We start from the raw sequence: 12934 nt of genomic DNA, 5'->3' as shown, positions 1-12934 counted from the left end.
CGCCACTCACCATTGCCCACTGAAACCCATCATTCTCACCGGGCCGAATGCTAGTGCCACACCATCCTCTTTGGAGGGGTTACATTGGAAACATATATGGAAGTTGAAGAATTTAATTGAGAAAATTGAAGTTATAAATATGGAAATTAATGAAAACATATAAAACTTAGAGTGTAATTTTTTTTTTTTATTTTAAAAATTGATTATATAAAATCTAAAAAAAGAATTTATGTTCTTGGTGGTAGATATATTACGGAAAAAAAAAGTCTTGCGTGTGTGGTCACCGACTCTATCTACTTAAACTTGAAGTCAACATGGCATCGAACACCCTTGAATATGTTAGGGCTATCAACATAACAACATGACATTTTTTTTTTTTGCTGAAGTGTATGATTCGAACGAACACACCTCTAAAAACATCACGTGATAGCAATCCGAAACTCCAATTAATTGACGCACCACACCCTAGCACACCTCTAAAAACATCATGTAATGCCAATTTGAAACTCCCACCAACGGATTGACGCACCAGTTTGAATATATTGTCAATAGCCATCATTATGATGATTAAATGCTCATATGCTCATAGTCATAATTTTTTTTTTTAACAAGTCAACAAAGACTCAACAAAGCCATAATGAAAACCCAATCATAAACTGCACTACCTAATGAAAACCAATGGTACTTAGGATGTGACAAACCATTATTTTAGCTTTTTTTAGGGTGTTACGTTAATGCAAGAATCTGAAACTGTGTTCAGCTTAATTTACCTCATATTCTTTCACCCACCCCACCATAGCATAGCTAGCTAATTAACTCTAGTATTTATTCTTGTCCTTCTCGTTTCAAGTTGGATTACTTTGAATATGAGAGAGGAAAAGTTTCACTTACGCTCTGTTTGTTTCAATAATGATATTTTCTAGAAAATGAGTCATTTTCTAAAAAGCATTTTCTATAAAACTATCTCATTTTTCAATGTTTGGTAACAACTTTAAATAAGTTAAAAAACAACCTCTTAACTTCCCTTATTTAGCTTACTGTGAGATAGAGTTATTTTCAAAAAAATTTAATGGAAAACAATCTCTAAAAATAAATCATACTTTTTATATTGACCAAAGATAATTTTCCTTTGACTCATATTTTTTTATGCTACCAAATATTGAAAAATAAGGAAAAATATCTTTACACGAGGTTTTCCATTGAAACAAATGGAGCGTTAAATATGGCTCAATCAACAATAATCAAAATTGACATCTTATTTTTGTTCAAAGATTGTATTTTTATGGACTAAATAGAACAACTAAAAGCCTTTTTTTTTTTCTTTTTTTCTTTCAATATATTATATAAGGCAAATACAATGACCATTGACAACAAAAAAGGGACTTTGAAGTTTCAAAGGTGTGCGTTGAAATGTGACAGACTAGTAATTAAACTCTCTGTGATTAGCAAGTCAATCACGGAGATGAAAAACATGACAGTAGCTCCTTTAATTTATTGTCTGCGTTGAAAAAACACGAAGCATTGTTGAATGAGGGCAAAGGACATAAAGATAACAAAGAAAATATATATAATGACAAAATATAGGCTTGATTCATTAGATTGTGTATTTAAGTTTTTTAATTAATTAAATTTAATAATGTGGTTGTATTGATTAATGCGAATTTAATTGTTTTTTTAAATAATATATATAACATCTTTTATGTTGCATTAATTAATATAATTTTATGATTTAATTTAATCACAAATTTTAAGATATAATAATTAAGAAAATATACCTAAATCTATCTATTAAATTACTTTTGTAGATATGAAACAGTTCAAATTTCTTAATTTACATTACCTTAATTTATTAAGAAACTGCAATCAAATATATATATGTTTAGGTGAACTTAATTTATCATAAAATGACTTATTTTTTAAACTATTATTTTTACCATTTTTTTATTAGATACGATAGAATTTTAACTAATAAAATTCATTATTATTATTATTATTATAACAATAACATTCATTTTTACGTTACTCAATTTATTAAGAAATTGCAATCAAATATATTTATGCGACTTTTTTTTTTTTGAAAATCAATTTATATGACCTTAATTTACCATAAAATAATCTTTTTTTAAATATTATTTTTACTGATATAATAGAATTTTAACTAATAATATTCATATTATAATGATTACCTTTTTTTCTTAGATTAAGCAAGGCATCAATTAATTTGACAAAATTTAAACACCTAATATTTTATTTCTTTTGATGAAAAAAAATGGGTAGAGGGGTGACCAACATGGCACTTTTACCTACACGTTACTATAGTAGCACTTTACTTACTGAGTCCGAGGTTCTATTGAAGTGCAAGAGAACCACAGTGAACCATAGGTTCCCAATCTCACGAGAGACACTAGCAATCCTAAGCTCCTGAGAGAAGTAACTCAAATGCTTCCAAATTCAAAGTCATACTTGGGACCACGTACTTAACGTATCTTATGCATCACCCAATATCATTAAACCACACGCTCCGGTGATACACCTAATATTTTATTTGACTATAAATAACTTTGCCAATTGATTATTTTTATGTTGTTGTTATACACTAGGATAAAAATTTAAATTTGTTGCTCCCTTATTTTAAGACCCCAATAAATGTGCAAGTCAGATCCCTTTCTGAGTTTTTGCAATAAATGAAAACCATGCCCTTTTATTAGGTTCGGCGTGGTAGTTGTTAGATTGATATGATCCACCTGACAGTTTATTTTTTCACCATTTTGTATACCCACTACTTTTCTGGGAAAAAGGACCATCCAATGATCCAATTGCACTTGGAATCCAAAACTTTACGGTCCCAATTAGTGAAGAGTAAAAACAAGTAATAAAGGAGACTTGGTTTTGTTTCTTTTATAATTGGCATTTAATTCCAATAAGTGTAGTAGCGATACAAAATTATTAAGGACGCTATTACTGCATTTTTAATCAACCATATTAGGAAAGGAAAATTTCGTTAAATACTTTTATAAGAAATAAAATAAAGTTAAACATTTGTAAGAAAAAGGATAAAGTTAAAGCATTTATTAATAAGAAAAAAAAGTTAATAAATGCTCTAAGAGAATTAGTTTAAGAAATATTTGTCAAATTTTTTTATAAGAAAATATAAAAATAACTAATTTTTTGACAAATTTTTATATTTTTCATAAATTTTTTTCACAAAAATAGTAATTTAAGGACACCTGTTAATAGGATATTGATAATATAATATGTTGCTATTGATGTGATTTCAAATTTATAATTATAGCAACATTTTTCTAATATGAAAATATAGCAAGAATAAGTACGCATTCTCATAAATGTGTTTGATCTGTCATGTTTGTTTATTTAATATGGTTTGAATATTGACTCAACTGTGATCTTTTCGTGTCTTATCTAACCAATCAAGACAGTATTTCATGCGCCCAACCTATGAGACATCTCTCTCACTAACAGATAGACTCCATAACTATAAAACCCACTTGTCAATGAAAGAGATAACTCATGCACCAAATACATACAAGATTTTTTTCTAGCCCAATCTTCCTATATAAATAACAAATTAAAATAGGTGAGTTTCTACTTTAAAAACTCAATTGCATGGGGGTTAGGAATCCTAGAACCAACAATTGGTTCCGAGAGAAAGAAAAAAATAAAGGCAAAAGGTATTCCCGAAAATTTTACCAATTAAATACTGTGCAGGAAAGTCATTGTACGGTACAACCAAATTGAAATATCACTGAGATTGTACTTGATGAGTCAAATGTTATGTGTAAAAGCTTACAAATAAACTTGACCCCAGAGGTATCAAAACAAAGTTAAAAACCTTTCTCTCTTTCTTCATCCACTTTTCACTTTTTATTAGTTTCTACTTTCTAGATCCTATGCCTTCTCCCCAAAAAAAATAAAAATAAAAAAGTCCTACACCAAATATTCATGACGTCATGATATCATGTGGGTTTAGATTTAACCACATTTATTTTTGGGTAAAAAAGACCCAATGTAATTTTAGTAAAATTTAAATAGTAATTTGACTTTTAACCTAGTGCTATTGTTCTAGAATTTGAAAAAAATGGTGAAATTGCTTCTTTGGCTCTCTTTGGTCAGTTAATTATGGATGGCAAATGATCATATGCACCCATTATTTATTATATTTCTCTCTTAATAAACTAATTCTCACTTCCTCAATTTTAAGTCAATTCCTCTCTTCTATATGAAAGAGACATCACTAATGTAATGTGGAATATCGGAAAACAATAATAGTTAGTTTTGTTAGAGATATATATTTTAATAATTACAATGCATTTAAATTAATTGCATTTGTTGTATCATGATTGTTCTTTACAATCAAGCGATATCAAACTTAAATTCATTATTTGACAACAAAAACCAGTTCTAGTTGAATAAACTATAAACTAAAGTGATTTTACTAGAATTTGAATTTTGATGTAGTTTGTTATATCTTACATAATTTGTTTAGGGATAATAATAACGATAAAAAATATTAAATTTTAAGCAAAAATTACACTTTATCATCTTAAATTATATTCCAAATTATAATTTGCACTATAAACTTTCAGAATGCATAGTTAGCAACTTAAACTATAAACCATATCACACTTTGCACCGTGTCGTTGATTTTGCTATTGTCTTTAATGGCACCAAGTGAAAGGACTCAATTACCCCATCTTAATCACTTAAAAAAAAAAAAAAATTGCACTTTACATTATAAACTTTAGTTTTTCATCTAAGATAACGACATAATTGATGACGGAATACAAAGCATAAAACAAGTTATAATTTGGGATTTTAACCATTCATCTTGAAAAGTTAAAAAAGTAAAGTGTAATTTGAAGTAGTAAAATAGTAATTACTCCAAATTTTAAGACTAGTTTTTTTAAAAAAGTAGAAATATGCATTAAAAAAAACATTTAAAATTTAGAAAAAGCAAAACTAAAATAAATACAATAAAAAAGTGGTAGATTCGGTCACGTGCAAAAGACAGGTCTTGAACTACTAGAAGGTCTATCCCTCCCGCGGGTAAATACTTACTGGGTTAATACTGCACTGCAATAATTTTCACAGTTTTTGCTGCACTTTGCTTACGTGGCAAATTATAAAGATGAAAATAAAATAGTGGGTTTATGTAAGTCTATAATTACACCACTCCTTAGTCACCGTATGGTAAAGTTGTAGCAAAGTTTTAATTTATAGCGTCCGTTTCTAATAATAATCATTTATTATCAGACTAAGATACTAATAAGTTTTTGATGGAAGCGAAAATTGAACCCTAGATCTCTTATGCAACCATCAGGCTTTACTAGCTGAGCTAACTAGAACCCATAAGTTATAGCAAAGTTGTGAAATTAGAATATAGTGAAATAATACTTTCTCTTTTCACATTCACGATAAACCCTATCATAAATTTAACGAGCGAATTTCACCATAAATATGAGAGAAGTGAGTATCATTCTTCGTGTTCCAAGAGTACCGTACTTAGACTTATTGGCAGACCGCCACGTCACTAAACCGTGGCAATTTCTGGTAAATAAAACCAAAAACCACGTCCCATTTCCCCTCGTTCCCATCAAATATCGAAACTGTGATTTCATCTTCAGTGTTTTCACTCCTAAAACTCACTCTCTCTCTCTCAACTAACCTCAACTCAGCTCTCTCTCTCTCTAAGAAACCGCCATCTCTGGCCGCAGTTTCTAAGCACGACGTCGTTTTTGGTGTCAAACATAAAGAGCAATCACAGCTCGCAGTTTTGTTTTGTTTTGGTTTTTTTTTTTTTTCCGGTAACCGGAAAACGCAACTCATTCTCTCTGTGAAAATCTCCGATGCGCCGCCGAATTCGGTGACCTGCTATGGGTTGCGTTTTAAGCTCACCGTCGACGAGCGAGTCGCGCAGCAAGAAGAAGCCATCCTCCTCCACCTCCGATGACAACAACGGCCGCCGGAGACGGCGCCGGAGCTCCGAGGAGCGTGCCGCGGCGGCGACCGACGTTGGGGTTAGGAATGGGGCAGCCGAGAAGGAGAGGCGGAGTGTTATCAACAGGGCGAGTCACTCCGCCGGAGCTGACTTTCCGGCGAGTTCTACTGTGGCAGCGGCGGGGATTGATCGCCGGAAGCCGAGAGTTGAGCCTTGCATGGTTAGGAACCAGCAAGGGTGGCCGGCGTGGCTCGTGGATGTCGCCGGCGACGTCATCAAAGACTGGACTCCTCGCCGGGCCAACACATTTGAAAAGCTCTCTAAGGTTCTTAATCTCTCTTCAAAGCCGAGCTTTCAATTTACGGTTTCAAAAAAGATCATATTTTTATTGTTGGGTTTTGTTTGGTTTTTTTTTTTTGTTCACAGATTGGGCAAGGGACTTATAGCAATGTATATAAAGCTAAAGATCTAATAAGTGGGAAAATAGTGGCTTTGAAAAAAGTTAGATTCGATAATTTAGAGCCAGAGAGTGTTAAATTCATGGCCAGAGAGATTCTAGTTCTGCGAAAACTTGACCACCCCAATGTGGTTAAGCTTGAAGGCTTAGTCACTTCAAGAATGTCTTGTAGTCTTTACTTGGTTTTTGAATACATGGAGCATGATCTCGCCGGCCTCGTCGCGTGCCAAGGCCTCAAATTCACTGAACCCCAGGTGGGTTTTTTAGTGTTTTATTAAACTCTTGGTTATGAATTTGATTAATTTGGAACTAATTGGATCTTGGGTGTGTATGCATTTCAGGTTTGGTTTTTTTTTTTTTTAATGTTTCTGGGTGTATTGTAGATTTTGCTAATTTCCTTGATTGGTTAGTTTATGGGGTTATTGGGAGTTATGTGGCTGTGTTTGTCTTTTCAGTTTTGATTGATTGTTGTGAGCTTTTGATGTTACTGATAGAGAGCTATCATGGGGCTGTATATGGGTCCCTTTGTCTTGCAGGTGATGCATCCAAATTTTTGGTGTTTCATATGATTTTATAATGCTTGAAACTTACATATCGTGTGGTGGCTTTGTTTGTATTATTTCGGGCGTGAAAATTTCTTCGAAATTTCCTTATTCATATAACTCCATAAATTTTATATTAAGAAATTTGTTTTCTTTTATTGAAGAAAATAAAAATGTACCCCAAGGGGTGGCTCAATCAGCTTGGAGTCATGTTTCATGAAGTAGAGGTTGTTACTTGTTAGTGCAAACTTAGTTACTTAAAAGAAAAAGTAGTTGTTGCGTGAAGAAAAGAAAATGACTTTTAGTTTTTCATTATTGTGCCGTTAGAACCCTTCTCTCAATTTAGCATAATCATTTTTTTTTTTTTGATGGGTAATAAAACTTTTAATCACCTATTTAGCTTGATCAAATTGGGCTTATCATTTTGTTGAAGCGAAACTGAACTAAATATGTGATTTTAATTGCTATTCTTGTCCTGTTTTTTATTTCCTCAGAGAGTAGAGGTTATGGCTGATAACTAAAACTACTTGATGATGCATAATTAAGAAATTGCTCACAAAGTTTCTGCATGACCATTGGTGTGTTCTTACGTCTTCTTTTATAATTGCCACTCCCTGCATATTACTATCAGTTTGAATCCACCTAGTTTTAAATTATGGATTGAATTATTGAACTCTTTAATGCTGCTTTAGTTGCTGAAACCCATTGTTTCTTGCTCAAATTTAACTCTATATTCCAACAAATATAAAACAATAAGCACTTGCCAAGGAACAGAACCTCAATTATTAGTGTGAAGACTTGGCAACGAGTGGAAGCTAATTCTAAAATGGTTTTACAGATTTTTTTTGTTTGTTTTGTTTTTTGGTTTTTAAAAGGTAACACAAGACAAGCACCTATACTGGGTTAAAAATACCTTATGAAAAATGATTAAAAAAATTAATGTTGATGCTTTATACAACATTGTCTCACCTCAGTTTTTATTGGGGTAAAAAGAACTGCCAAATTTATAAAAAGAAGAAAATGACCACATTTTGGGAAAGGGTCATGTTTATTGTCAAACAGGAGATAGTTGTGTTAACTCCAATGCTCCTGAGGGCTGATTAATTTTTTCAAGAAAATTTCATTTTTGATGTGGGAAGTTACCAGTGATGCTGTGCTATTTACGTGTACTTACTAGTAAGACTGACTAATGACTATTATATATTAGATAGGTCATCATGAAAGGAACTTAAGATAAATGGATTATGAGCTTAAAATTGCACCTCACAAAAAGTAACATTGCATATTCCATAGTAGACCCTTTACCGTTTGCCTCCCTTTTCTTATCATGATCATCTGGCTCTTCATTCCACATAGCAGAAATATCACAGTAAGAGGCTGAAGTTTTCCCCCCTGCTTGCAATTTATTTCCTATGATAGGTCAAGTGCTACATGAAGCAATTACTGTCTGGACTTGAGCATTGCCACAGCCATGGTGTCTTGCACCGTGATATCAAGGGTTCCAATCTTCTCATTGACAATGAAGGAGTTTTGAAAATAGCTGATTTTGGACTGGCGACTTTCTATGATCCAGGTAAGAAGCAACCTATGACTAGTCGAGTTGTCACACTCTGGTACCGGCCCCCTGAACTTCTTCTTGGGGCTGTGTTCTATGGTGTTGGTGTGGACCTCTGGAGTGCTGGCTGCATCTTGGCAGAGTTACTTTCTGGGAAGCCAATCATGCCGGGGCGAACAGAGGTATTGGTTTTGTATTTTTTTTTTAAGGTTTCTCTACTCTTCGTATACCAGTTTCAAGTGCATTTTCTGTTCTATCCATTCTTCTGGAACAATAATGTAATGCTAATAGATTTTTTGCCAACAATTCAGGGTTTGTGTCCATGTTGCTCATTTTCATCCAAATGGGCTTAAATCATTTGGCCCTGTTCATCTCAAGATTTGCCTGTTGAATTTTAATAATTAGGATACAATTTAAGAGGCATGTACATATTGATTAAGCCACTCAGGTTAATTATTAGTAGATGTTAAAAAACACAATGCTCAAATATGGACACTTCAATATGCAAAAAAGCACATAAATACTATGTATCTTTTCCCCAACTGATAAAAAAGCAAAGAGAAGTGAAGCAGAGAGTGACCCACCCTTATATGGTAGACATTGGGTGGAAGTTCAAATCTTTTTTTTTTTTTTGATTAGTAAAATATGTGAAAAGAGAGAAAATTCAGATTTTGTTTGGTGGCATTTTATTTACTCTTGGTTTTGGTCTATTTTAGCATTCTTAATTGTTCATTTGTATTTCTGGTGAAGGTTTCTAGCCATTTTAGTGCACCAGCTGTGGGAACTTATTTTAATCATAAAGCCCACATGTAGGAGTATGTATTGTATGCATGTGCATAAAATACAATTTCTTAAATCTTGTGATAGTAGATTCTTGTATTAATTTTGGGCTATGGTCGCTTTTGTTGACTTGACAGTGTACTTCTATTTGTTTATAATCTTTGTTGATGTTATTGTTGTTTTTAGCTCTAAGCTTCTAACTTTCACGGTCAGATTGACATTTGACTCTTGGATTCTTTTTCTGCTTAGGTTGAACAGCTGCATAAAATATTTAAATTATGTGGTTCCCCATCAGAGGAATATTGGAAGAAATATAAATTGCCAAATGCAACACTTTTTAAGCCACAGCAGCCTTACAAACGTTGCTTAGCAGAAACCTTCAAGGATTTCCCACCTTCTTCTCTACCTTTAGTTGAATCTCTTCTTTCGATAGATCCCGATGGGCGACACTCTGCCACCGATGCTCTAAATAGTGAAGTGAGTATTTATTTCTCTGTTTTTGCTTAGCATACATATATGTTTTTGTATCAAGTGAGAATTTCTCATATAATTTACTAGTGTACCCTGAGGCTTTCATGAGATGTGCTCACTTCTGAAAATGGTCCTGCCCCCCCACCCACCTCTTTATCTTTTTATTTTTAAATCACAAAAGAAGAAAGATGATCCTCTGGTATTTAACAAATAACAATTGAACTCTTCCAAGTTCTGAAGTGGAAGACAAATTCAATGCGTGTCAGATAATTTTTATTGGGAACACATTGACTTCATATAGTGTGGACTTTAATCATACATTTGGTTTCTTTTTTTTTTTTTTTTTGAGATACAGTTCTTTGCCTCTGAACCTTTTGCTTGTGAGCCATCAAGTTTACCGAAGTATCCACCAAGCAAAGAAATGGACGTCAAATTAAGAGATGAAGAAGCGAGAAGGTTAATTATCATTTTTCTTCATGTCTGATAGATCCTGGGCTGGTCTTAGGTAAATGCTGACAGATAATGTCTCATTTCCTCTGCAGGCAAAGAGGTCTAAGTGGGAAATCTAATGCTGTTGATGGTGGTAGAAGAGTTAGAGCTCGTGACCGTGTTGGTCGGGCAGTTCCGGCTCCAGAAGCCAATGCAGAGATTCAAGCAAACTTAGATGTATGTGAGATGAGTTTTCTGCTTTTACTTGTCCTTTATTATTATTATTATTATTGGGGGTGGGGGTGGGGGTGGGGGGGGGGGTGGGGGGGTGGGGAATGAAAGAAAATCCTTGAGTCAACCCTGAATCCCGCCTAACCTTTCACCTCAGACAGTTGCTGTGGTGTCAAACCCCTCTGAACCAAAAATTGCCAATGTGCCTACTTTGTATAATTGTATTTACCAGACCAAGCTGTGAATTGCTAACTTCCCCTTGTTTTAATTTTCTTTTGGATAGCTAATAAATTTCATTAAAATAGCACCAAAGAGGCGCAATCCTAATATAGAGGATGTATTCAAATTATTTATTTATTTATTTTTTGATAATCCTAGAGGATGTATATAAGAGGGGAAATTATTGTGTACTCCTAGAGTACTATAAATGCGTACTTCCTGTTCTCACATGAATGATAGGTCTCACTAATTTAATTCATAGTAGGATCTACCATTTATGTGAGAGGAAGAAATATGCATTTATGTATTTTGGGAGTACCTAATAATTTTTCATACAAGAGAAAAAGTAAATTCCCCTATTTTACTTTTCGGTTGTTAAAAGGTTATCTCTCTTTGTTCCTTTTTGCTTTTCTTTCCTATTCTTTTTTTCTACATTCTGTGTACTAGGATAGTGCTTTCTTTTACACTTTTTAAAAATGAATATCTTTTAAAAAGTTTCATCAAGATTATGCTACCTGAGTTTGTCAAATATTATTGTTATATATATATTCAACTCATGCGATCAGTAAAGATTCTCTCTCTCTCGGCATCTACTCCCTTTGATTGGAATAATAATGCTTGTGATGATCTTTCTGGGCTGTCACATGTCACATGTCACATGGCTTTTAATGTTTTTGAAAGAACATGGACTGTCTGATGGTCACTATCATCTGATAAAGTCATCTTTAACCTATAGATCTCTTTAGTGAAAAGTTGTCGGAATTTTCAGTTATCCACTAGCATCATTAGTAGCCTTTACTTTTATCTGTGGCTGCTTCGTGTGGTGGCAATCAGAACTTTTGGTAATTTTGGCCCCTTCAAGATGCATTTTTTTTACTGTCCACTGGTTTGTCAATTTAACTTTTGACATTGGTGATTATTTGTTTACTGCAGAGGTGGAGAATTGTGACACAGGCAAATGCCAAGAGCAAGAGTGAAAAATTCCCGCCTCCCCATCAGGATGGAGCAGTTGGATACCCACTAGATACATCACATAAAGGCCCGGTATCATTTGGGGCACATGATGCTTCTTTTGGCTCATCAATATTCAATCTGAAGCCATCAGGACCGGTTAAAAGTACTGGGGTTACGGGAGGGCCTTCTAGAAGGAAGAGAACGAGTAAAGAAGACCCTCACATAGCTTCATCTCGGAAGTTTATCCGTGGTTTCAAGCCATCCTCAATAGGGCTCTCAATGGATCTACTATTCAGGTCTAAATAATCCATTCTAAGGTCTTTGGAAGCTGGAAGTAGAGGTAAAGTATCATAGGATAATATCAATTTTTGCCACTAGGTTTTCTGTCAAGCTTAGCTTGGTTTTGCAATATGCTTCCCCTCATTATTTCCATTTTTTGCACTTCAATCATTATAAGCGTCTGGTGTATAATCCGCAGAACAGCAACCTGAAAACTTGTATATTCAGAGGAAAAGATAAAAAAAGAAAGAAGTGGAATCCCACTTCTGTTGTACAGCTTTTGGAAGCAAGTTCTAGCTCTACAAGCATTGAAAGTGGTATCAAAAATATATATAATCTTGGAAAATCATAGCATCACCGAATTGTCTTTATATTATGGTCTTAAATCTTGGACTCTTTTAACTCCAAGGCAATACAAGCAGGGAAAACACTACAAAACAAAAGGGCAAATAGGCATTTACAAGGAGTTCATGTTATAGGACACTACTTTTGGAATGGTCAGCACGCTGGTGTAAAAGTAGAGGGGGTGAAAAGAAAAAGTTGGGATGAAGTACATGAATTATAGTTATCATATAGCGCACTTTCAACCTGGAAATGATTAGAGCATATCTGGATTTGTCAAATTGCTAACTGATGAAGAAAAATACAGCTCCCTCGGATGCCTATCGTTTACTACTTGACTCCATGATTCTATGGGTCAAGGACGGTTATAATCAAGACCCTGTTTGGTAACGTGTGTAAATAATAAAAATTATTGTTTAAACACCATATGTATTCCCATAAAAAAAAAAAAACCATATGTATTTTCACTATTTTTTATTTACACGTATTTTCATAAAACTTAAACAACGTTGCTAAAAATCTCTTACAGAAACGGGTCCTAACTTATGCATTTGATTATTGATATGTGTCTCTCTTCCTATGATACTTGTGGGATTCACAATGTTGAGAGAGATGATATATATATAAAATGCATGGGATATCTTCTCTAAGGTTGAGTGTATTTAGGGACGGGCTTAGGATTTTAAGTTAAGATAGCGGAGGCCGAAGTATAAAGAAAA

At 33.6% G+C, this 12934-nt stretch overlaps 1 protein-coding gene across 3 annotated transcripts; it reads left to right on the top strand.

Annotated features, from left to right (window-relative positions):
* The first annotated feature begins 5604 nt into the window (after nucleotides 1-5604).
* LOC142631879 (putative serine/threonine-protein kinase At1g54610) lies at nucleotides 5605-12690 on the top strand. Of its 3 annotated transcripts, none has more exons than XM_075806217.1 (8): nucleotides 5620-6281; nucleotides 6383-6667; nucleotides 8375-8692; nucleotides 9540-9767; nucleotides 10117-10217; nucleotides 10304-10427; nucleotides 11574-11934; nucleotides 12296-12690. In XM_075806217.1, exons 1-7 carry the CDS (start codon nucleotides 5892-5894, stop codon nucleotides 11898-11900), a joined length of 1773 nt encoding a protein of 590 aa, XP_075662332.1. In that variant the 5' UTR covers nucleotides 5620-5891; the 3' UTR covers nucleotides 11901-11934; nucleotides 12296-12690. The 3 variants fall into 3 exon arrangements, with proteins under 3 accessions (XP_075662330.1, XP_075662332.1, XP_075662331.1); XM_075806216.1 differs by lacking the exon at nucleotides 12296-12690 and adding an exon at nucleotides 12073-12219; XM_075806215.1 differs by lacking the exon at nucleotides 12296-12690 and having other exon boundaries at nucleotides 5605-6281; nucleotides 11574-12219.
* The last annotated feature ends 244 nt before the right edge of the window (nucleotides 12691-12934 follow it).

This window comes from Castanea sativa, chromosome 4, assembly GCF_040712315.1.
Source record: "Castanea sativa cultivar Marrone di Chiusa Pesio chromosome 4, ASM4071231v1".
In the NCBI taxonomy this organism is placed as follows: Eukaryota; Viridiplantae; Streptophyta; class Magnoliopsida; order Fagales; family Fagaceae; genus Castanea; species Castanea sativa.
Note: the sequence above shows the minus strand (reverse complement) of the source record. Positions and strands in the feature narration are given on the sequence as shown.